The 27,096-nt window shown below is 39.6% G+C and overlaps 1 protein-coding gene across 1 annotated transcript in view; it reads right to left on the reverse strand.

The window, feature by feature from the left end:
* Nucleotides 1–27,096, reverse strand: part of LOC117530142 (voltage-dependent N-type calcium channel subunit alpha-1B-like) — a 439,538-nt gene that overhangs the window by 173,723 nt on the left and 238,719 nt on the right. The window contains 12 exon segments of the mRNA XM_034193105.1: nucleotides 4,838–4,969; nucleotides 7,083–7,195; nucleotides 7,917–8,029; nucleotides 8,119–8,247; nucleotides 8,250–8,339; nucleotides 15,849–15,941; nucleotides 23,665–23,719; nucleotides 23,721–23,752; nucleotides 23,833–23,879; nucleotides 23,881–23,946; nucleotides 25,403–25,467; nucleotides 25,470–25,492. Of these exon segments, the coding sequence (XP_034048996.1) occupies nucleotides 4,838–4,969; nucleotides 7,083–7,195; nucleotides 7,917–8,029; nucleotides 8,119–8,247; nucleotides 8,250–8,339; nucleotides 15,849–15,941; nucleotides 23,665–23,719; nucleotides 23,721–23,752; nucleotides 23,833–23,879; nucleotides 23,881–23,946; nucleotides 25,403–25,467; nucleotides 25,470–25,492 (958 nt within the window).

Genomic DNA, 27,096 nt, shown 5'->3' on the forward strand with positions numbered 1-27,096 from the left:
CATGGTTTGGGTGCACAAGGACATACAGAGAACTCCAGCTACCCAGCATGGAATCATCTGGAGTTTAAGCACATAAAAAGGATGCTGAGGGCGAAGCGTCTTCCCGTCGTGAGGATGACAATTAGGTCATATATGAAGTTCATTTTGAACGAAAGGAAAACGTGAGCACATTTGATTAATTCGAGGGCTCAATTAAAGGAAAACGTTGCGCACGAATTATCATGGCCAGGAAAACGTGCGCTAGGTTTTATTAATTTGAGAGCACATTTTATTAATTTGGGGCTCAATTAAAGGAAAACGTGTGCACAAAATATCATGGCCAGAAAAAAATTCACTTTAAATGACCTCTCCCCGGGTTCCGTACTTCCATCAAGAGCTTTTGTAAATTAAGTTTGAAAAAAAAGCTTCTGTTTACATTTTGCTTTTGGAAACATGAGTCCAACGTGTGGTTTTTAAATGTACAATGTGTGTGAAAACATAAATCATGCACTCTGAACTTTTACACCGTGCGGTTCTGTGGTACAGTTTAAACTGTAGCCTGAGTACGTGATTGAAATATATCAGCCCAGCTCAGGCCAATACTGCCAGTAGAGACCTTGAAAACTTGCCAAACAAATTCCGATAATCTGTGTCTGCTACATTTATGTGGAATTTAATAAAGGCAGACACAATAACAACATCTATAAACCCGAGATATATTTACGAGAGTTTTAGGCACTAAAGTTTAATGCTGTTGTCCGTAGAGCCTGATCAGAGTGTTTCAAATGCATTTCTCATGTTGTGAACGTACTGAGATTACACTATCACCCATAATGCACCTGGACACAGAATATAACCGCACTAAAACTTTAAAAATTAGTGCATTACTTTAAAACTAAAACATATATCTGATATTTTCACTTTATAAAACTTCAGACATGATGTTAATTTAAATAACTTGTCCGAAATTAGTTTGGTTAAAAATTGAACCATAAGTTAAAAATGTATGCCTCTGGATGACTTGGGTGATATTGCTCTCATATTTATGGCGTTAAAAGAAATGATTTTTTTTAGGGGGGACCAGTTCTCCTTTGCCTATAGAGGATAGAGCGGTTTCTTCTTGAAACAGCTCTCCTCTGTTTGCAGAGGGAAGAACTACACATCTGCTACGAAACATTTAACAGGTAGGTGCTCAACTGATTTTAAATTTTATAAATGTTTGTAGCTGTTCAGCTTTATCTACCATGTTATTGGTCTAAAAATTATCAGACAAAAATTTATCGCAAGATAATTAGTCTGATAATGGTTTTTAAAGTTATCTAAAAAGATAATCCGATAATGAAAATATTATCTTTGATAATTATCGGATTATCATAACTGTGCCCACCACTGTCCGTTACATACATATTACGGATTTTGTCCGTTTAATACATATAACAGATGTCTATTCTATTTCTATATATATATATATATATATATATATATATATATATATATATATATGTATGTATGCATGCAGTATATATTCAGAAATTAATTTGATACTGCTTGAAAATATATGTGGGTTTTAATAGTATGTTTCTTTCCAAGCAGGCACTGCTGTCCTGTGAATCTCAGCGGGGAAACTGTCTTCTCTATCAAGCTGTTTATTTCTATCTTTCAATTCACACTGTTTCACCAACAGATTACTTTTGGTGTTTTGAGAGCAGGAACATAATCAGAAAACAACAACAACAACAACAAAAGCTTGTTTTATCTAGTATGCAAAAAAAAAATTCTTTCAGATGCTCTTGTTTGTGTGGGGTTGCCACAGCGGATACAGCCCGACCCGTATTTGGCACATTTTATACCAGATGCCCTTCCTGACGCAACTCCAGTTTTACCTGGAGAAACACATACAGCGCCTGGTGTTCCAAAGAGGTCTATGGAGCCATTATTGTAGCAAAAGTATTTGCAAATGCGTATTTTGATCTGTGTGTGTGTGTAAACAGATCCACAAATGTGTATAGCAATCTGTGTGTGCACATTTTGATCTGTGTGTGTGTGTAAACACATCCATAAATGCGTAAAAAAAATCTGTGCATGTGTATCCATGTGTCTGTGAAAATCGGGCCACTCGATTGGATGTGTTCTTACACGTGACTTTTGCCACAGTTCTGCCAGATTAGATCTGTAAATGCGTGCAGCGATTTGTGTGTGTGGAGACTTGTCTGTGTGCCTCCACCAGAGGGTGCAAGCACTTATGACATCGCTCATCGCTGTCGTTTTAAGCCTGGCTGGTCCCTCGAAGAGATCAAAATACACATTTGCAAATGCTTTTCTTACAATAATGGCCCCATAAATGTCCAAAAGACAAATGTCGGGCTGGAAAAGACAAGACAATTTTCCAAGTCAACGACGCAACAGTATGTCATTTATGCTGGACACACAGCATAAAAAACACACTGCTTTGTTTCCGCCCCTGAGACCATCCACCAATCACAGACGGGGACTGACAGTTTAATTTGCATGCATATCTATAAATGAGTCGTTACACTGGTCTACACATATTTAGAACATGTCTGCTTCAGAAATAACATGTGCTATTTATTACGGATTTTGGAGTGTAGAATTCAAATATGACAATAACAATGCCTACATGGCTACTGTTTCCAAGATATACAAGGTTTTACATTTTACGTCTACATAATTATATAGTGTTAACAGTAGAGTTTTCATGAAAATCATAATGTAACACTTTAAAAATTATCAAAAGGGTTATATATTAATCCTTAGTAGCACAGTAGTAGCATTTCTTACAGCCAATCAATAATTTCAAACATCTTCATTCTCCATGGCCCAAATTGAGTAAAGTTTGACCATCTTTATTTCAGAAGCATTTTGGCTGTAGACCAGTGTTATTGGAGCCAAAACCTCATTCGCTTTGTTAAATGCAAATTGCATATATGTACAGAGTCAGTGTTAATCTGTCTGTTTATTTTGCTTTTACAAAATAATCAAACAACGATATTTAATTGACGTGTGGCTACGGGGCCATTATTGTAGCAAAAGTATTTGCAAATTTAATGCAATCTGCATTTAATGAAACGAAAGGGGTTTTGGCTCAGATAACCGTTCCTTTTTTATACTGCATGCAAATTAAACTGTGTGAGTCCCCGTCTGTGATTGGTGGATGGCCTCAGGGGCGGAAACAATGCGGTGTGTTCTTTTTTTACACATTTGTGTATCTGTTTACACACACACACACACACACAGATCAAAATGTGCACACACAGATTTCTATACGCATTTGTGGATCTGTTTACACACACAGATCAAAATAGGCATTTGCAAATACTTTTGCTACAATAACGGCCCCATAGAGGTCTCCCATCCAAGTGCTAACCAGGCGCCACACTGCTTAGCTTCTGTTATTTGACAGGATCAGGCTTACGCAGAGCAAACAGCCTGCTCCAAAAAAAGTAATAAAATAAAATAGAATACAGAAATAAAACTGTTGCCATCACTCCATTTCATCTTAATTTTTGCACTTTATTTTGGTCTTGCCATTGATAGTTCATGGGCCAAGCACGTTTTTGGTCCAATCAACATAACAACACTTACAATCCAGCCTCAGTATATCATGGCCTCAACACATAAATGTATGATGGCCATTTCCGAGTGGCAGCTATAACCAGGTAGGCTTCAAAGAAGGATTACATAGGGCTCAACAAAAATGTTCCAATCATATTGAAAAATACATCACATAATTTGTCTGATCATAAAGATTCCATAAAGGTATAGTTTGGAATATCTACAACTGAATGTTAGGGAGTTATGTGGTTAAAAACTGCAAAAATTGAAGGAATGTACAAGCGTCAAAAATTAAAGTTGGTCCAGCTTTGGTACAAAGTGATGCAGATTATTGGTTGAGCTAATGGAGTTTTAAAAAGGGATAGTTTTAGTCATGAAGAGTTGGAGCTGCTGCGGCAGAAAAATAATTTTAAGCACAGTCATCAAAGAATGATGTGTGATCACCCTCATCTGTTTGGTTTGTTTGTTAGTTAGCAGGACTGCCCAAAACAAACAAACCATGAAACCTGAGCAAAGATCAATGCTCAGGATCAAAGATTAGTAATCAGGACATCAATGGTCATCTATGAGGTCAGGATCAATTGTCAGTGATGAGGAAGAAAGACGGGATTAAAAAAAAATCAGCAATCAGCATCAGTGGTCAGCAATCAAGATCAAAGATCAACACTCAGGATCAAAGATTAATCAAGATTTCAAAGGTCATCAATGAGGTCAGGATCAATAGTAAGTGAGGAGGAACATAGGTCAGCAAACAGGATGAAATGTCAGAAATCAGGATCAGTGTTCAGCATTCTGGATCAAAGAACAGGATAAAAAATCAGAATATCAAAGGCCATCAATGAGATCAACATAAGTGAGTGTAACCAATCATGTTTAGAGTTCATCAATCAGGATAAAAGATCAGTAGTCAAGATATGAAGGTCATAATTCAGTTCAGAGTCAGTGTTAATTTTGGCATTCAATTTTAATTGAGTTTTGGTGGTGTAATTACAAAGTTGGCCTCCGTGTGATCTATTTGTTTGTATATAAATCAGATCTCAGTCCATGTGGACAAGGCTGCATCTGTTTGGATAAACATCATTTGATTTACTGCAGCCAGCCTGGAATGGTGAGCGTGTCATTAGAAAACACAGCCCTCCTACAGGGGGCGATATCAAAGGCCCCCATTGGTGCAGCTGGATCCCTGCTGGGTCGACCACGTGTCAGTGCTGCCGTGCCGGGCTTCGGGCTGGTGAGCACAAAGAGCAACAGCAGGAGGAGGAAAGAACAGAGTGAAAATACTCACTGTCCTCCAAAGAGCTGCATGCCGAGCAGAGCAAAGACCACGATGAAGAGGAAGAGGAGGAAGAGCAAGCTGATGATGGACTTCATGGAGTTAAGGAGGGAAACCACAAGGTTCCTCAGAGAGTTCCAGTATCTGAGAGGACAGAGAAAACAGAAGGGGGAGGGGTCATTACCTTTATTAACTCATTATGGGTTTTTGACTTAGCTGCAGGTGGCAAAAATTAATAAAAATTAAAAAAAATAACATCTCTGCATTGTTATATGGCAAGCAGATTTTTTTTTGTTTAAATCACAAGAAAAAAAAGCTTACAGGACTGAAATTTAAATGTATACTTTACAATAATACAATAAAAGCCTGCAAAATGTCAACTTGTCTGCATGCACCATCTGTTATTTATCGACAGTTCGGTCACAGACGTTGACTCCAGTTTCCTCACATTCGTTCCTCATTTGTTTTGTTGTGCATTTTTCGATTTTTGAGACATATTGCTTTAAGTTTTCTGTCTTGACGCTTTGATGTCTTCCTTGGTCTACCAGTATGTTTGCCTTTAACAACCTTCTCATGTTGTTTGTATTTGGTCCAGAGTTTAGACACAGCTGACTGTGAACAACCAACATCTTTTGCAACATTGCGTGATGATTTACTCTCTTTTAAGAGTTTGATAATCCTCTCCTTTGTTTCAATTGACATCTCTCGTGTTGGAGCCATGATTCATGTCAGTCCACTTGGTGCAACAGCTCTTCAAGGTGTGATCACTCCTTTTTAGATGCAGACTAATGAGCAGATTTGATTTGATGCAGGTGTTAGTTTTGGGGATGAAAATTTACAGGGTGATTCCATAATTTTTTCCTCAGAATTGAGTGATCCCATATTTTTTTCCTCTGCTTGGTCTAAAAAAGTAACCGTTACTGACTGCCACAATCTTTTTTTCTTGATTTCTTATAGTGTTTCTTAAATCCAGAAAGTTGCCATTTGAAATTACTTTAGTTTGTGTCATTTCTGTGATCTGCTTTTTTTCTACAAAATTAAACAACTGAATGAACATCCTCCGAGGCCGGTGATTCCATAATTTTTTGCCAGGGGTTGTATTACTGCCAGGGTCATCAAATTCACAGGGAACATTCTTGGGACACAGACCTTGGACTAGTTCAAAGATGGCGAACCTTGACCTATTCTAAGGGGTCAAAAGGTCACACCCTTTCTACACACTCTTTCATTGATTGCATGCTCATACAACCGAGGGTTTTAGGATTGCATTATTTTTTTAATCTGTCAATTATTTATTTAATTTATTTATTTAGATATTTTTGTCACCTCAGTGTTTATTTTGGATCCACTGGGACTCTAATCTTTGTGATCATACTTCTGTATTTTTTGCTCTGAGAAACAGATTTTTTTACAGAATTATTATTAAAATCTATGTACACATGTTTTAAAACTCATTAGATCAGCGCTGAAAAAGATCTTATTCTACTCTGATACAGAGCTGAATTCAGGGGCACATCTAGGATTTTATTTATTTATTTATTTAGTTATTTTAATTCATTGATTGATTGCTTTCACTGGTAAGGGTTGGAATATTGATTGGGATCAGTGGTGCACCGAAAGCTTTTTTTTTTTTTTGTCATTTACATCAGATTTAGTGTAGCTGAAATGTAAAGTAGCAGAAAATAGAAACAGTCAAATACAGGCCACCTCAAATTTATTCTCAAACTAGCAGGGTACCCGGACGATGCCCAGGTGTGAGAGTTCGTAGACATTTGCAATCGGTTTGCCTCTGATAGACCAGGTTTGTATAGATAATATAATCCTGGATTTGACCATGCAATGGTTTGAGGGTAATAAATTTCAGTTTATTGAGTTCATTAATTATTATGCACTCTGGTCCATATGTATTTGGACACTGCAGACAGCCAGACATGCATACATTTGGCTTTTATATATAAGACACAGTCCTTGAGTAAATATACTAATTTTTCAAGTTACACTATTCTTCATTTTAGTTTCATGTTAGAGTGACGTCTTGCTGTTTTTCGTTTTCTCTTAGGTGAAGTAATATGACATGGAAACAATTTATAAGGAAGATTCTCAGTCTTCAGATTACTTCTGGTGAGCAGATGAGTGTCTTGTATGGGAGCAACCTGACGTGTGTGTGTGTGTGTGTGTGTGTGTGTGTGGTGTGTGTGGTGTGTGTGTGTGTGTGTGGTGTGTGTGTGTGTGTGTGTGTGTGTGTGTGTACACTCACTTTGTGACTTTGAATATCCTGAGCAATCGCAGGGCTCTCAACACACTGATACCAAAGGATGCTCCGGGTTTGATCATGTCCCAGATCACCTCAAAAATACTTCCAACAATTACCTGGAGAGGAAAGGATGAGGTCATCACCTTATTTTAAACAAGGCAAATAACAAATGTATTTAAAGCATATCAACTCAGCAGAACTGAGCATTAAAATCAAAGGTGAAGTCCAGTCTTTTCATAGTCTGAGAGTGTTTGTTCATGCGTCAGTGTGCAAAAACAAAATAACTTTAAAAAATTGCTGTATAGATTTTCTGGGAATATTGCTTGGGTGAGTGTCTCCTGAATAACTTTTGGAATGGATTAGTTTAAGGTCAAACACAGGCAAAAAACACATTTACCATAATCTGTTTGCTACCCATGTGGCTAGAGATTTGATCAAAAGCTCATATATACAGGTTCCTCACCACCTTGTCGCACAGCAGCCTGTGCTCCAGGTTCTTGAAATGGAGCAATATCTCCACCTGGTGGACATTTGCGATTAATATACTGGTACAATAGAATGACTATCGTTTTCATTTTATTAGTAAATGGCTGTTAGATTATGTTTCTGTGTGTGCGTGTGTGTGTGTGTATAAATAGAAAGTGTAATCCATTGGTATAAGTGCCTTAATGTGCAGGTTATACATCAGCCCTACGATGTAGTCATTTTCATAGTTTTGGTGAATATTTTGATTTCTCGGTAGAATGCAGCGATTGCAGGCTTTCTGATCACCTCATGTTCCTTGTCCTGTTTGTAAACCATTATTAAATAAGAATGCATCATAACAGAAGAACTTACCCCAAAATCAAAACAGTTAAAGGAGGAGTGGAAGTAGTTCCTGGCCCCGAGACCATACATCTTCAGCGTCATCTCCGTCAGAAACAGACCGAGGAACACAATCTCTGCCGTGTCTAAGGTCAAAGCCCCCAGAAGACAAACTCCAGCTTTACTGGCAAATCAGTGTGATCATTCTGGAGCCATGCGTATGTGTGCCTCTTACACAGGGACTTTGTGAGCCACTCCGGCTGGTCGTAGTGGACGATGGCCACACACATGGTGTTGAGACCCACCAGACACAGCACGATCCAGTAGAAGCTCTGTGCCTTCACCATGCGCCGGATAAAAAACGGATCCTCTTCTCTTTGCGGCGGAAGTAGCATGAGCTGTCTATTTTGTTGCTGCTTTTCACACTGGCTCGGCCAAATGGGGAACCAGGGGGCGCTGTGAACCATTTCCAGCAGAGGAGAGAGGAGAAAACCATTAGCGTGCATGAACTATATCTTCACCATCATCAGCCCTCAAGATCATCTTCACTGATGTTATACTGATCATCGTCATCGTCATCCATACGTCTACGGGCAACTGAACTTTGCCATATTACTCAAGACATGAAACATTTTAGAAACCTTCATATAATTATGCACAGATTTTGTCTCTGTCATTAAAGCTCTTTTGCTGAGTGTGATATGTAAATATGAAATGAATTGATTGATGTTAAACATTTATTTCTGGCCTTTTAAAATATTTTACACATTTTTATTTGAAGCATTGCTATAAATTTAAATGAATTTTTATGTTGATGTACAACAAGATATGTATTACAAATAGATCATCATCATTATTATTATTATTTATTATTACATTCCCTTGCAGTAAATTTTTAATACACCTGAACGCCAGTGATCCTCCAGTGATGTACAGTACTGTGCCAAAAATATTACAAAATCATATATTACAAAATTTTCATATATATATATATAAACTCCTAAACATCTGATATTATAAATAAAATTAAAAAAACAGGTAAAACTTGACCAGCTTCCCACATATGTCTATTTTTCCAAATGTGTTTTAGGTGATAAACTAATATAATTTAATTGGAATGCTATCCTGCAATATATATATATATATATATATATATATTATATATATATATATATATATATATATATATATATATATATATATATAAATTGGGTGGTATGCAATCAAATTTTAAGAATCACTGTATAATTTCCTCATGTACCAGGTACCACCTACAAAAAAGAAAAGCAACTGTCTTATTTTAATATGATTAGTGTATGCAAATAACTGATTCATTGCTTTAACACATGATTTATTTATTTATTTTTGTTTTACAAAATACTCAATTTTCATAGGATACCTAAAAGCTTTTCACTGTATTAAATATTTATTTGATTTATTGCAGTATTTCATGAAGACAAAAATTTCTGTCACTTTTGTTTGCTTGCGTTCGACTGGCTTTTGTCTTAATTTCTTTACAGCTGGAAAGTGAGACATTTGACTGTGCATTACATTTAATGTAATATACACTCAACAAAAATATAAACGCAGCACTTTTGGTTTTGCTCCCATTTTGTATGTATAAACTTTTTCCACATACACAATATCACCATTTCCCTCAAATATTGTTCACAAACCAGTCTAAATCTGTGATAGTGAGCACTTCTCCTTTGCTGAGATAATCCATCCCACCTCACAGGTGTGCCATATCAAGATGCTGATTAGACACCATGATTAGTGCACAGGTGTGCCTTAGACTGCCCACAATAAAAGGCCACTCTGAAAGGTGCAGTTTTATCACACAGCACAATGCCACAGATGTCACAAGATTTGAGGGAGCGTGCAGTTGCCATGCTGACAGCAGGAATGTCAACCAGAGCTGTTGCTCGTGTATTGAATGTTCATTTCTCTACCATAAGCCGTCTCCAAAGGCGTTTCAGAGAATTTGGCAGTACATCCAACCAGCCTCACAACCGCAGACCACATGTAACCACACCAGCCCAGGACCTCCACATCCAACATGTTCACCTCCAAGATCGTCTGAGACCAGCCACTCGGACAGCTGCTGAAACAATCGGTTTGCATAACCAAAGAATTTCTGCACAAACTGTCAGAAACCGTCTCAGGGAAGCTCATCTGCATGTTCGTCGTCCTCATCGGGGTCTCGACCTGACTCCAGTTCGTCGACTTGAGTGGGCAAATGCTCACATTCGCTGGCGTTTGGCACGTTGGAGAGGTGTTCTCTTCACGGATGAATCCCGGCACGTTGGAGAGGTGTTCTCTTCACAGATGAATCCCGGCACGTTGGAGAGGTGTTCTCTTCACAGATGAATCCCGGTTCACACTGTCCAGGGAAGATGGCAGACAGCGTGTGTGGCGTTGTGTGGGTGAGCGGTTTTCTGATGTCAGTGTTGGATCGAGTGGCCCATGGTGGCGGTGGGGTTATGATATGGGCAGGCGTCTGTTATGGACGAAGAACACAGGTGCATTTTATTGAAGGCATTTTGAATGCACAGAGATACCGTGACAAGATCCTGAGGCCCATTGTTGTGACATACATCCAAGAACACCTCATGTTGCAGCAGGATAATGCACGGCCCCATGTTGCAAGGATCTGTACACAATTCTTGGAAGCTGAAAATGTCCCAGTTCTTGCATGGCCGGCATACTCACCGGACATGTCACCCATTGAGCATGTTTGGGATGCTCTGGACCGGCGTATACGACAGCATGTACCAGTTCCTGCTAATATCCAGCAACTTCGCACAGCCATTGAAGAGGAGTGGACCAACATTCCACAGGCTACAATTGACAACGTGATCAACTCTATGCGAAGGAGATGTGTTGCACTGCATGAGGCAAATGGTGGGCACACCAGATACTGACTGGTATCCCCCCCCCCCCCCAATAAAACAAAACTGCACCTTTCAGAGTGGCCTTTTATTGTGGGCAGTCTAAGGCACACCTGTGCACTAATCATGGTGTCTAATCAGCATCTTGGTATGGCACACCTGTGAGGTGGGATGGATTATCTCAGCAAAGGAGAAGTGCTCACTATCACAGATTTAGACTGGTTTGTGAACAATTTCAAACATGCTGGAAGAAATTTTCTTCTGTCAATTTAACAGTTTTATTAAGGACCCCTTCACACATAACACGATTGAAGCCAACTAGCGCATGAAGGAGGAATTGCATGTCATGTCAATTGCATCTGCCTCCAACGCCTCATACACGTGTCACTCCAATTATTTGCACACACCAGCGCCTGAAAGGCAGAGTGTGCTCTGTGAGAGCCCATTTGATCCCTCTCGCAGCAGGTGTCGGCCAAATTCCAGGTGACATACATGAACATCCAACACCGCTCGCTTGGCAATTAGAAAATGTGGAGCCATTCGCGCTGTCAGCACGAAAACAGTGATCATTTTCGAGCTGGATGTGAAATTTTTAAGTTATTCTTTATGTTTTTATCTGACTGTGAAGCACTTTGGTCACCCTCTAGGCTGTGGAAAGGCCTATATTAATAAACTTTGATTGATTGATTTGTCTAAGTGCCCCCATGACTGTGGTGTTGCAACAAGCAACACACATTTGGCGTGTATGTGTATCACACATGTGCAAGATTGTCGCCCCCCGAAACACATGTGGCGCACGTGTTTTGTGGCGTGTGGGGGGGGAGCACACTTGCATAAAATGCTGATATGTATTAACAGACATGATCACATGGGGGCCAGACAGCCACATCTGAGCACACACAGCCGCGCTGCAGCAGCCGCACACAGTGCACGTCGGCAGGCTGTTCCATGTAAAATGGACCATCAGATCACGCAATCTGAATGTCACACATGTCCGGCAGAACACGCACGCTGAAGGACTATGACAATATGACAAGCCAACAACGCCACAGAATACGTCACTTTCAGTCACATATCACCAAAAATACACCATAACAAACAACGTTTTGTCAATTATTACAGTGCTTTTTTCTCTTCTTTTTTTAAAAACACGTTCATCTCCTTGTTGATTTGAAGTATTTTACACTACTATTATAACAGTGATTGTAGCACAGTGGCAAAGCTCCCGTCTGGTAATCTGGTGATATCTGGTAATTGATATCATCCCAGCAGCGTGATGTGGTGCATCACGTTCCAGCTGCTCCCACCATCGTCGATGTGTCGTGCACACCTGTGCGATTGTGCATTCCTCATGACAGCAGGTAGATGTGGTTTCCCATTTCGTGTTTGGTTCACAGATTTTCTTCTGGTTTCTGCATCTTTCATGTTATGTGTGAAGGGGCTCTAAGGAAAGTTAATTATCCCCTTGATCATACATTAGAATGGTCTGGAGAAACAGCTTAAGGTCTCAATCTCCAGCCTTGATTCTTACAATGAAGCATCGACATAGAAAGCAACTCATGAAGCCAGCTGGTCACATTAACCATTTTTATGCTGAGCTGATCATCCATAGTATTTTATACTAGTTGGTAAAAATGAGTTCCCATATACAACTTTGACATAACAGCCATACCTGAACTACTCAACATTATGATGGTCTCTACTAAGAAAAATTAAAAATTAAAATCCCATCTTTATTCAGCCACAACAGACGGCAACATTACTGAAAGACTGCACACTGAGCACCATTACAAGCACAAACCAGAGTACAATTCACCCTGTTGTCATGTTAACTCTTGGAAGTATAGTAATTTGCCTCTATAGTTGCGACCTGGAAGTTCTACTTTTTTCCCCCAAGACCTGAAGCAAACTGACAAAGCAGAAAGGCGACACTTTTTTGGATTTAGTCATTCAGAAATTTCTTTAAAGGTGGAACAAGGTACCAAATGAAATCACAGCAGGGCTGTGCCCCTCTACTTTCATGAAGCTCTTAAAAATCAAGCTCTTCTGAGAGTACCTCTTCTCATAACACCTGTAACAACCCTAATGTGCCTAACATACACTTATCATGTACTTCTTTTTCTCTCATTGCTTCTCAAAGTTCAGTCTCTGGTAATTGCTTACATTTTTGCACAACCATCATCATTTCACACACACACATATACATACATACATATATATATATATATATATATATTATATATATATATATATATATATATATATATATATATATATATATATATATATATAAATGGCTGAGTGGATCCTTGTCACTTGATTGGTGCTTTGTATGTCACGTGACATGGATTATTCATTCCATTTGTGTTGCGTTGCATTTAGAGTGCAAATATGGTTCCATTTACCGTGCAAATTTGGTTCCATACATTTTTGAAACCCTGTGAACCCCGCACTCACTAGTGGGGGCGGTGTTTAGCTAAACATGGTGTTATGTGTCGGACGCAGCCCGGAGAACCGACCAGCGTTTGAAGGACCCAGTATGAAATAAGCAGAGCACGGTACAAAGGATAACAGAGTTTAATAAACATAACAGTGATGTGAAAAATATAAAAGTGCACAGTCTGGCGTGGTGGATTGCGGTGCGCTCCCAGCAGCGCTAACGGTCTGGAGCCAGAACCAGTTCGGACCCAAGGACCCCGCGACACCCCCAGGTGGCCGCGACAAACCGAGTCTGTGAAAGAAGAAATCATTATGTGAGTCCACACTCAACACACAGAGAGACCACTCAAAGGTGTACAAACAGCAAACACTTCCTGGCTTAATTGCAAATCAGCTTCCCACCCTGCAGGCATAGAACACCCTGTTCACAAAACTCCACTGCAGTGGAAGCTGATTTAAACGACCAACATACAGCTCAATATAATAAGGTGTGAGGGACACCACATTTACTGACTGTATAAATGTTAGTCACAAAATCTAACGTACCTCAGGAAGTGTGCTGACGAGTGTGAGACCTCACCCCCTCCTCTTTCACAGACCATGCATCAAACTTGGACGTTCTCTGCATTCACTGATGATGAGATGGCTCTAGAGATGACGATCTCACCCGTCTGGTCACAAGGTCGAGTCTCTGGCAAATACACACTGTGTACTCCAGACTTAAATGCTACCATGTTCCAATCCATGTAGATGCACCACAGCTGTGAGTCCTGACGAGCTGCACGTGATCAGCCTCAGGTGATCAGGGTGAGGTCCTGATAAGCTCAGCTACACAGCCACTCAGTCCCAAATGCGCACCACCTGGGAGGAAAACCAAAAGACAAACAAAAGACACACAAAAGCCAGCCAGGCACGCCAGCCACAACACATGGCGGAGTTTGTTTTGCTGACGAACGACGAGTTCAACAAGCTAATTGACGGTGCTAATTCTTCTAACACACACACACACACCACACACACACACACACACACACACACACACTCAAAAAACCCAAATCTGTTACGCCATAAGCCATCTGGAGGCATAAAGAGCTGTTAGGATGAAAACCTGGACAAGTTTCTGGACTGGAATTTTTCGCTGGACTGAGGAAGTACACAGGGTTTTTTTTTTTTTAATCACAGACTACATTGTCAGAATTATTTTTGAACTCTCTAACTGTTTTCCATTTTTACTGTGAACAGTTTTGGACTCCTATTTAAAGTTCATGTTGGACTGTTGATGTCAAAGCACCAGTGACGCACACCAAAATGTAAGTCCCTTTTCTGTTGTTTATAAATTAATATAATATCAAATGACAAGGATCGATTTTAGCTCTTATATAAAACAAATGAATGTTTTTACGTTCTTTCAATGGAACGGCGGCTGCAGCTGTTGTTCAGTGCTGTTTACTTGCAACTCACAGCTGGAGAACACATATCGTGCCATGACCACCAGCACCTCCCAACACCCAACACCGCAATGCACATGTGCCAGCATGCTGTACTCACACGGTATTAAATAAAAACACAACACCTTTGCAATGCGGTTAGCAGCGCGCGCGTCAGTGCGCAAATCATCAGCCAGGCTGCCCCATGTGAAGATATCCGTCTAATTATGTGAACGCACAGCTGCCGATAAAAATGTCACGTCCACCACGTGAGTTATGGTTCACATGATGCGGTGTCCTTCGGCACGCTGCGCGCTGGACAGCTGGACACGCGGAGCCACTGATGTGTCCATGATATGAGCATTCAATCATGTCAGTTCTTTTCTTTCTTGTTTATGTCCATGGTTCATGTGCAGAAGATCAGAAGATGATACTTGTATTGTCCACTGTTTATGAGGAACTAATTATTAAATATGTGGTGTTTTTTGGTGTGATTTTTTTTGTTGTTGTTGTTGTTTACTGTGAGAACAGAATCATTACCAGTAACATGATTGTCTTACATTTAAACAGTACATTCATTGTTCTTATAATGTTCTGTGCTCTCTCATTATTTTGTCCTTAAACATTTTCGTTGTTTTGTGCACATATGTCCAGCATCTAATTGCTCCGCTGCTGTGTGAGTGCGATGTGGTAGTACACCTCCTATGTGCTTGCACTGTGTTCGTGCACGCACACACAAGCATGCACAAAACCGTCGCCGCGGGATCATTCACGCCTGTTCGATCTTGTGTCCCTCCCGACAGCAGGTGGAATTTTTTGTGGTTCCCCAATTCGTTTTTTGTTTTAATTTGTTTGTGTTTTTGTCCTTTTTCAGACGGTTTCTGCTTCTTTCTCCCAACTTTGTGTTATGTGTGAAGGGGCCCTAAGGTGTGTCACTCAAAGTGGCACGATGTGAGAAGCAATTTCCAGTCTGGCATTGTGATGTCCAGTATAAAGTTTAAGGAGGATGATTAACAACTGAAAATTTTCCATCTTTTGTTAAAAAGAAATCTGAGAACATGCCATTCTAATCTGAGAAATGACACAAAACAGATGTTTTTATTGCAGAAGGAGAGCTTTTATCATAAAAAGTCACTGTGCAAACAGAATGCATGCAAATGTGAAAGATGACCTTCCAGTGAAGGCGGACAAAAACATCCAAACCTTACCAACAGAAGAAATGTCTGTGAAAGCATCCTCGCCCTCCTCAGCACCGATCAAGTCATTTTTACCTTTTCTGGATTTGCCTCGTTTCAGGACTGCAAAGAGGCAAAAAACGCATGAGAGTGAAATCAACTGTGCATAAACCATGTGGCATCATCGTTTCCTCTCATATCAATACGTCAATTTAAAAAGGTCAATTAGTGGAACATGCAAGAAAAACAAATTACATTTTCAATCAAACCCCCGCACTACTGCAGGATTTATCTCTGTGGATTACATAAACATTCATATGAGTTTATACAAGACAAAGTGATGGAGAGAGCTAATTGGAATCCATGAATAGCAGCCATTAATCAGGTTTCCAGGTTTGAATGATGCCAGCCTTGATAAGAAAAACTGTTCATGCCACATGAATGTAATCGCCACAGGACCTCCCTTGATACTGGCAGAGTGGCAGAATCATTCTTGATGTCGACAACCCTTTGTGTCGGCACAAATCACTGTTGCCGAGATGCAGAGACTCTGCATTGGAAGTTGAATAAGTTGAGAAATGAAGAAAAATTCCTTTAGTGAATGTTTGCAAAAGATAGAAAATCAAAACATTAGAAACTGCATTTTTAAACTGACTTTGTGAACCCTAATTGTTTTGTTGAGTTTTTACAAGGAAAATTTCATCACTTTGTCATAAACATTTTACAAAAGCGGTTGATAAATGATACATTTTGAAAACTCTTTTGATTTTTGTCCAATAAGCAGCTGAAAAGAAGAAATGGACATTTTCTGCCTTATCAAAATGATTTTCCTACAGCTCTGACATTTATGCTCCTTTTGGAACGAATTGAGAAAATGAGGCTTCTGGGTGTTTCTGAGCATTTATTTGTTTACTGATGCGTGATTCTGTGTTTGTGTTGCTGATTTTACCTTCACAAATTGATTCAGAGCATAAATCTCACTAATTAAACTTTCCCTTCACACCAGAAATGCAAAACGGCTGCTCTTGCCAGAAATCCCACCGGCTGGGATTCAGGTACCACTCCAAACAATCACCATGGTAACCGCATCATTTTGTTTCCACTGTGCTTCCTCTCACAGTGAGACGGGGAAAACTCAGGAGTCTTGAAGGTGCTTATTTAATAGGCTATCAGGTGAAGCACAAAAGGAAGTCTTGTTGAAAATAACAAAATAACTTTGGCAATGAAAAAAAAACACTAAATAATTCAGCTGATGCAATATTTAATTCTTTTTTGAAAAGCTTTGCTAATGCTAAGCAGTTTGTGGAGATTAGAGAGGATGAACACATGTGAATAGGATGAGGCTCTCAGTGCAGTGATCGGCTGGGATGACAACCACGATCATGGCCAATGGGAATTCTGCCAAGAAGCCGACATATTCCTGTGGGAATACATATTTCCACACTGGGAATCAGCACCAAGGACAGTGCCTGTGATTACACCAAGTGGCTGAAGTTAATATACACTCAACAAAAATATAAACGCAACACTTTTGGTTTTGCTCCCATTTTGTGTGAGATGAACTCAAAGATCTAAAACTTTTTCCACATACACAATATCACCATTTCCCTCAAATATTGTTCACAAACCAGTCTAAATCTGTGATAGTGAGCACTTCTCCTTTGCTGAGATAATCCATCCCACCTCACAGGTGTGCCATACCAAGATGCTGATTAGACACCATGATTAGTGCACAGGTGTGCCTTAGACTGCCCACAATAAAAGGCCACTCTGAAAGGTGCAGTTTTATTACACAGCACAATGCCACAGATGTCGCAAGATTTGAGGGAGTGTGCAATTGGCATGCCGACAGCAGGAATGTCAACCAGAGCTGTTGCTCGTGTATTGAATGTTCATTTCTCTACCATAAGCCGTCTCCAAAGGCGTTTCAGAGAATTTGGCAGTACATCCAACCAGCCTCACAACTGCAGACCACGTGAAACCACACCAGCCAGGACCTCACATCCAGCATCTTCACCTCCAAGATCGTCTGAGACCAGCCACTCGGACAGCTGCTGAAACAATCGGTTTGCATAACCAAAGAATTTCTGCACAAACTGTCAGACACCGTCTCAGGGAAGCTCATCTGCATGCTCGTCCTCATCGAGGTCTCGACCTGACTCCAGTTCGTCGTCGTAACCGACTTGAGTGGGCAAATGCTCACATTCGCTGGCGTTTGGCACATTGGAGAGGTGTTCTCTTCACGGATGAATCCCGGTTCACACTGTTCAGGGCAGATGGCAGACAGCGTGTGTGTGTGTGTGTGGGTGAGCGGTTTTCTGATGTCAATGTTGTGGATCGAGTGGCCCATGGTGGCGGTGGGGTTATGGTATGGGCAGGTGTCTGTTATGGACGAAGAACACAGGTGCATTTTATTGATGGCATACTGAATGCACAGAGATACCGTGACGAGATCCTGAGTCCCATTGTTGTGCCATACATCCAAGAACATCACCTCATGTTGCAGCAGGATAATGCACGGCCCCATATTGCAAGGATCTGTACCCAATTCTTGGAAGCTGAAAATGTCCCAGTTCTTGCATGGCCGGCATACTCACCGGACATGTCACCCTTTGAGCATGTTTGGGATGCTCTGGACCGGCGTATACGACAGCGTGTACCAGTTCCTGCCAATATCCAGCAACTTCGCACAGCCATTGAAGAGGAGTGGACCAACATTCCACAGGCCACAATTGACAACCTGATCAACTCTATGCGAAGGAGATGTGTTGCACTGCATGAGGCAAATGGTGGTCACACCAGATACTGACTGGTATCCCCCCCCAATAAAACAAAACTGCACCTTTCTGAGTGGCCTTTTATTGTGGGCAGTCTAAGGCACACCTGTGCACTAATCATGGTGTCTAATCAGCATCTTGGTATGGCACACCTGTGAGGTGAGATGGATTATCTCAGCAGAGGAGAAGTGCTCACTATCACAGATTTAGACTGGTTTGTGAACAATATTTGAGGGAAATGGTGATATTGTGTATGTGGAAAAAGTTTTAGATCTTTGAGTTCATCTCATACAAAATGGGAGCAAAACCAAAAGTGTTGCGTTTATATGCATTGTTCTTCAGATATTGTGTATTAAACTACAAACCCTCTCTGTGAATGAACTTCCGTGTTTGTACTGATAATCCAAAGAGTATTTTCCAAGCATCATCACAAATTGTTTTCATCTATACTTGAAAAGAATGAAGATAAAATTAAGCAGCTCCTTGTTAATTTGTGTGGTTATTGCTCATAAAATAATAATAATAATTATTACTATTTGTTTGTTTCATGTGCCCCAGGGTTGTGGTCAGCACAGCAGATCTGGTACAGTTTTACATGAGATTCCAGATCAACATGCAAATCAGTGTCCGATCCTGAACAAAGGAGCAGAAGCCAAAATACTTACTTACTGGTATCAAGGTACAGTGCATCCGGAAAGTATTCACAGTTTCATTTTTTCACTTTTTTTTTTTTTTTACACTGAACAAAAATCTAAACGCAACACTTTTGTTTTTGCTTCCATTTTTCACGAGCTGAACTCAAATATCTAAGATATTTTCTATATACAGAAAAGTCCTGTTTCTCTCAAATATTGTTCAAGAATCTGTCTAAATCTGTTAGTGAGCACTTCATCTTTGCTAAGATTATCTATCCCTCCTCACAGGTGTGAGATAAAGATGCTGATTATACAGCATGATTATTGCACAGGTGTGCCTCAGGCTGGCCACAATAAAAGGCCACCCTGAAATGTTCAGTTTTATCACAAAGCACAAAGTTACAGGTGTCTCAAGTTTTCAGGGAGGGTGCAACTGGCATGCTGACTGCAGGAATGTTCTCCAGAGCTGTTGCCTGAGAATTGAATGTTCTCTACCATAAGCTGTCTCCAAAGGTGTTTCAGGGAATGTGGCAGTACATCAAACCGGCCTCACAACCGCAGTCCATGTGTAACCATACCACCCCAAAACCTCCACATCCAGCATGTTCACCTTCAAGATCATCTGAGACCAGCCACCCAGACAGCTGCTGCAACAATCAATTTGCAGAACCAAATAATTTCTGCACAAACTGTCAGAAACCATCTCAGGGAAGCTCATCTGCCTGCTAGCTGTCCTCATTGGGGTCTCGGCCTGACTGCAGTTCTTCGTCGTGAGTGGGCAAATGCTTACATTCAATGGCGTCTGGCTGCTGATCAACTCTATGCAAAGGAGATGTGCTACAGTGTGTGAGGCAAATGGTGGTCATGCCAGATACTGACTGGTTTTCTGACCTCCCGACTCCCCCAATAAAGCAAAACTGTACATTTCAGGGTGGCCTTTTATTGTAGCCAGCCTAAGGCACACCTGTGCAATAATCATGCTGTCTAATCACCATCTTGATATGTCACACCTGTGAGGTGGGATGGATTATCTTGGTAAAGCAGAAGTGCTCAGTAACTCAGATTTAGACAGATTTGTGAACACTATTTGAGAGAAATAGGTCTTTTTTCTATATAGAAAATGTGTTAGATCTTTGAGTTCAGCTCATGAAAAATGGAAGCAAAAACAAAAGTGTTGCATTTATATTTTTGTTCAGTTGATCTTCCAGCCCTATTCCAAAATGGATGGAATTCATTTTTTCCTCAAAATTCTACACACAATACCCCATAATAACAAAATGAAATAAGTTTTTTTTTTTGATTTTTGAAAATCTATTAAAAATTACAAAAAAAAAAAAAAACTATCACATGTACATTATTGTTCACAGCGTTTGCTATGAAGCTCAAAATTGAGCTCAGATGCATCCAGTTTTGGACATTATTTGGAAAGGCACACACCTGTCTACATATACGTTCCCACAGTTGACAGTGCATGTGAGAGCACAAACCAAACATGAAGTCAAAGGTATTGTCTGTAGACCTTTGAGACACAATTGTCGCGGGGCACAAATGTGGGGAAGCATACAGACACATTTATGCTGCTTTGAAGGTCCCAATGAGCACAGTGGCCTCCATCAGGGAGGTCTTAGTCAGGACTTTAGTCAGGGAGGTGACCAAGAACCTGATGGTCACTCTGCTGTGGGGATGTTTTTCAGTGGCAGGAACTGGGAGATTAGTCAGGATGAGGGAAAGATGAATGCAGCAATGTACAGAGACAACCTGGATGACAACCTGCTCCAGAGTGCTCTTGCCAAGTGCCAAGCTTGTGGCATCATATTCAAGAAGACCTGAGGCAGAAATTGCTGCCAAAGATGCATCAACAAAGTATTGAGCAAAGGGTGTGAATACTCATGTACATGTGATTTCTTAGGTTTTTATTTTTAATAAATTTGAAAAAAAAACCTTTTTTAATGTCATTATGGGGTGTTGTGAGTAGAAATTTGAGGGAATAAATGAATTTCCTCCAATTTAGACTTAGGCTGTAACATGACAAAATGTGGATAAAGTACTGCGAATACTTTCTGGATGCAGTGTATCTGAACTGCCTTTGTTTTGCAGAATTTCTTTTGCCTTTAAGGATTCAAAATTTTGAACTGGACTCAAAGCAGACCTGTGGAAAGTCAGGTAATGCAGAAATTAATTAAATTTTTTCCCTTTATGTCTGTGGTACATGGCCTATGGAGGGTCAAGAGACAGTGCAGGTTTTCCATGGAGGGAAGGAGCTTGTCAGTAAAACCACCTGCATGTAGATGATCAGATGCAAGAAAAACCTGCATCATCATCTTCCTTCATGGAACACGGCTAACTTCCGTGGTCCAAGAACCTCCTCTTTGGACTTCCCCTGTACCCATTTAAATGGCTTTTCCATCCAGAAAAATGAACTGTGAACAAGAGAATGAGCCCTGAAAGAGAACTGATGATAAACTGACTGAAATCTGAAAAGTCTGACTCAAAAACAGCAGGAAAAGATGAAACACTAGTTTTACAATGCCTTAGTTTTCACTATCTTCACAGCTCTCACTCTGTATCTTACCACATAATTTCAATTTTCTACTCAAATGATTATCACAAACCGCATGAGTACATCTGATGATGCCCGTATTTACTCAGGTGCACTGAGATCTCAGCCAATAAAATAACAAACAGGACCTGGCTCAATTAAATTAGGTTTTTACCCAAATTCACGCTGGTCCTCAATCAAGTCCAATTTCTGGGAAACTGGGTCGACCCATAAAGATCCCTGCTATATTCTGTAGAATAATTACATTAGCACAGCATATTTAATGTCCATTAAATGAGAATTTAATGGGTGAATTTAGCATGAACCTTTGATTTCCATTTTTATTTTTGTTAATTTGTTATCTCTATGGGCAGCATGGTGGATTAGTGGTTGGCACTATTGCCTCACAGCAAGAAGGTCATGGGATCGATTCCTAACTGCAGCCTTTCTGTGTGGAGTTTGCATGTTCTGCCTGTGTTTCTGTGGGTTCAGTCTGGGTGCTCCAGCTTCCTCTCACTTGCAAAGACATGCAGGTTAGTGATTTAGTGACTCTAAATTGACTGTAGGTGTGTGAATGTCTTTGTCTGTCTGTGCCGCTGTGACAGACAGCTGTCCTGTCCAGGGTGTACCCCACCTCATGCCCTATGACTGCTGGGACCCTATGCGACCCTTAATTGGAGCAAGCAATATATATTAGGGTGGTCCTCTACAGTATATCAAAACAAAAAAAAATGTGACTTTCTTTAAGGTGCTTCCTGACAAAATTGTTCATCTTGAGAAAACATTTTGTGCAAAATCTTATTTTGTATGACTATTAACCACTGCCACACGTGGGGTGGAAACTGCAATAGTTGAGTATATTAGTGCAAACCAGCAATAGTAATGTACCTGTTCACAAATGAAATACAAATTGAAACAACAATCCTTTCTCCTTTAACTGCATACAGGAAACATAATAAATTATTACATGTCCTTGTTAGGGTTGGGCATCGAGAACCAGTTCTTTTCGGGTATCGTTAAGAAATTATTTGATCCAATGATATCAATAGTCTTTCTGGTTAACGATTCCCTTCATCCTTCAGAGTGGCCATTGTTTTTGAGTGTGTTTGTCAAGGAAAATGATCATTTTCAGTGGCTCTGTAATCAACCACTTCTGCAGCGCGACTCCACTTTGAAGCGTGAACCAATGAAGCATTGCGTCGATCCGCTGGCTCATTTGTTCTTTGTTTTATTTCACTTTATCTTAATTTTTCCTTGCTAAAACCTACAGAGCATATGTCTGTGAGCAAATTTACCTTTTTATGTTAAACCGTGTGCATGTGTCCTGTTATTTTAATCTGCCAATTCCTTGACTTTATTTCCACAAACAGCCTGAGACACTTTGACTTAAAATCATTTTTGCCTCCACATGAGCTTATTACCACTGGGACCACTTTGGACTTTACCTTCCACATCTGCTCCAGGCGCTCCTTCATATTATATATATATATATTATATATATATATATATATCTATATATATAATATATATATATATAATATAATATATATTATATATAAGTCCCTAAAAAACCCCCAAGAATTTTCCTGAGAGTTTGTACTTTTGCTGTCATTTCATCTATTTTAGATGCCTTGCAGTGTTTGAGCAAAAGTTCAAAATTTTAAAAAAATAAATAATTTATGAAAGTGAAGAAAGCAGAAAATTTCCAAACAGTAATAAACTATTTAATTTAAATGACAAACAAAAGCTTTAAATTTTTGGTAGTTTCAGAACAACAGTGTCAAAAACAGAACCAGAAGATGTACATGATGATGCTAAACGGTTCTGTTTGTAATATGTTTGCATGGATAAATACACATTCATGCAGATGATGGATACTTTTTAAAACGTTTTTCACTGGGGGTTCTGATTCCTCTTGTACCAAGTAGCATCCAGTGGAGATTTCTCCTCACAGCGATCTCGTCCTCCTCCTCAGCAGAACCTCCTCTGCAGTAGGACGGCACACAGACAGGAAGGAGGTCACTCTGACAATTCATTGCTCTCTGTGTTTCACAGCTGACACTAACCGGCTTTGCAGATCCACTCCAGGTAGCCGGTGAGCTCACGTTCTATGCTGCTGCCGGCGAAGCTTCAAGAACTCCTGCCTTTTCTCCACACGCTCCCGCTCTTTGGCAAATTCTCTGTGGGAATTTAAAATACAGTCAATATGACAAGAAAACTGACAATTTGCACCTAAGCTTAAATGGTTATTTTAATGTTTGGATTTCACACACTGATAATGCTCCTTGTCATTTTTTGAGGAGAAGCTGGAATTTTCAATTATGAAATAGAATAAAGACAATGTATATATATCTTATATATATATATATATATATATATATATATATTTATGAAATGGTAAAGCCACAGTGTGTAGGATTAAATGTCATGTATAGTGGTGAGGTTACAGGTTGCATTATGTCATTGGCAGTTATGATTTGGTTTTCCTTTATTTGTGCCTTTTTGGGAATGACTATTCTTTTTCTTAGTGTTCCAGCCATGCTGCAAAATCCAAACAGGGGAATAAGTATATTCCCTTTGGGCTACTGTATCACCATGGCAGTGCAACACGGTGGCCACCATGTGGCGACCCGCTTGCATGTAGATGTGAAGCAGCCATTCTGAACTTAACGTGCTCAGTGTATTTCTTAATAAAAACATATTGAGCATGTTTACATTACCATAATTAATCCAATAACTGGGAGGTAACCAGATAGCTGTTTATAATCTGATCTGATGCTTTTACCTGCACTTTAGTAATGTGATATCGGAAAACCTGATTTACATGATTTCAGTTTCACTGGCTGGATGTCTTTGGAAGTGGAGAAAGGACAAAGGGCAGCTCAAAGAAAAACAAAGCTCTCTCTCTCTCAATGAGGAGGTGTGCAAAGTTGATGTCCTCTCACACGAACAGTGAGGGAAATATGACGTCATGTTTTTAGACCATGACAAACTCCACTCAAACTCCAACACATATGTCTGTAAACTGCATTGACTGCCAAGAAATTTGCTCTTTAGAATGCAGAAAGAAACAACACACAAGGGATGTTGAAGCAGCCTTATGCGTCCTGGCAATTTTTTGTTTAGGCACACAATGGAGTCTCAGAACATTGTGATCCTGGTGAAAGATGGTACGGGGCCAATGATGAGAGCAGTGCATCCCACTACACCTCTGGAAATGAGTGGAAATTGAATTTGCACATGCACAAAATGTAAAAGAAAAAAAAAATCAGATTAATGTATACATGTATCGAAGAAATCAGTATTGGGGACACATTCAGGTGTGCTAACTGATTTCTCCTAAATCCGATAACGATCACTGTCGAATAAAGCATATCTTGATTTTGATGTTTACATGACTATATAATAATCAGATAAGTCCAGTAACCAGATAACAATCGGGTTTTTAAGTGTGCATTTAAACGGAGCCAATGATTCATTGTTACAGGTAATTCTACACAAAAAACAGATAGTTATTAATGGTATATTTCCTACACACTTCATTGTAAAGGAATGAAAGCAAGCGGCCTCTACATTTCCATACAGTATCTGCTTACAAACTTCACAATTTTCAGTTTGTGTTTCATGTCGACCCACCCTGATAAGACACCGAGAACCAGGTTAAGCATGAAGAAAGAGCCGATGATGATGAGAGGGATGAAGCTAATAGCCAGTTCCAGCTGTTTCCTGCACATCATTAGTCTGCAACACAAAAAATAAAATAAAAAATTTAAATAATATAACAACATTTATCATAAATGTATCAGTATAAATGCACATAAACAAACAGCAGCTGGTGTTGCTGAAACTGCAAATAAAGTAATTAATGTAAATCGGTTATATGATCTATGCACTTATTTGTGGCAGAAAAGTGTGAATGCTGGTATGAAATGTTTAACTACATAAACAAAGCTCGAAAGTGGTGGTGTGCAAAAGATGATGATAATAAATGTATTATATAACATTTAGTCCAGAATTGTTTCAACGAAAGTGCTTTAATATCAGCAATAACATACACCAGAAAAAGCCATTTCAGCCAGCTGTGATAAGTTATAAAAGCCATTATAACACACAATAAAACATAAAATGTGTGGACATAATTTAAAAATATAGCCCATTGAACACGTAACCCCAAAGTTAGATGAAACTAAATCTTGTCCAAAGGATAACTTGCTGTAGATCCTTATGATGTCATAAAGTAAAATATTAACATACAAAGAAAATTTTCTCACAATTAAATCAAGTGTCATCAGGAGATGGCATATCCCTCCGGTCTCACAAATCAGTAATACAAAGTCTTGCGGGATCACCCAAGTACTCTCTTATGCTAAATATGAATGAAATTGTTTAACTAGTCTTGAGATATTGCGCTAACAAGGGTGGCAGTAACAATATTTTGAATAATGATTAATATGTCACTGTGACCTTAAAATTGACCCCAAGGTCATCACAGTTGACTGTGTCGGGGGATCACCCAAGTACACCCTTATGCTAAATATGAATGAAATTGGTCAACTGGTTCTTGAGTTATCTCAAGAACAAGGGTGGCAATCACAATATCTTGAATATTTCACTGTGACCTTGAAATTTACCCAAAGGTCATCACAATCGACTGGTGTTGGAAGATTGTTTCAAGTACCACCCTTATGCTAAATATGAATGAAATTGGTCAACTGGTTTTTAAGATATCTCGCTAACAAGTGAAAATGGACGTACGGACAGGTATGCTGGTCGCTATATCCCCGTTTTTTCTCTTCTGTATTTCATACTGGGGCATGAAAGGAAGAAAATTATTTTAATGAACTTTATCTTGACCTTCTGTCTTCACAATTTTGGGCTTGCTGGTGGAAGTAAAAACATGTAGATGAAATATTTCTTTTCTTCACATTGCCTCTGGACACAACTGCAAACAATTATTCTTTAATAACTTTGCTAATGAGAAAAAGTTTTACATACTTCTCTGGTTTAAAAATGTATTATTCTGTTGCTTGTGTTTTTTGTTTTAAAAGTAATTTGAAAAGTTTCTTCCATCTTGGCGAGCTCTCTACACGAGTCCGGTAAAAGACAAAAACCTCAGCGGCCCTATCAGGAAAAACAGCTGCTCAATTAGACATCAAATGCAGCTCAGACAAACCATTTATGAACATGTCTGACAATTCAATGTCGCCAGCTGTTTCACAGCCACAGTTTTCCCATTTCAATGCAGCAGACAGACTTAGAAACAATCTGCAGGCTTCAGAGTCTTGTCCTGTCATGCTCCAACTTTGTAGAAAAATTTGCCTGTTGACATT

This window comes from Thalassophryne amazonica, chromosome 17 (assembly GCF_902500255.1).
Source record: "Thalassophryne amazonica chromosome 17, fThaAma1.1, whole genome shotgun sequence".
Classification (NCBI taxonomy): Eukaryota; Metazoa; Chordata; class Actinopteri; order Batrachoidiformes; family Batrachoididae; genus Thalassophryne; species Thalassophryne amazonica.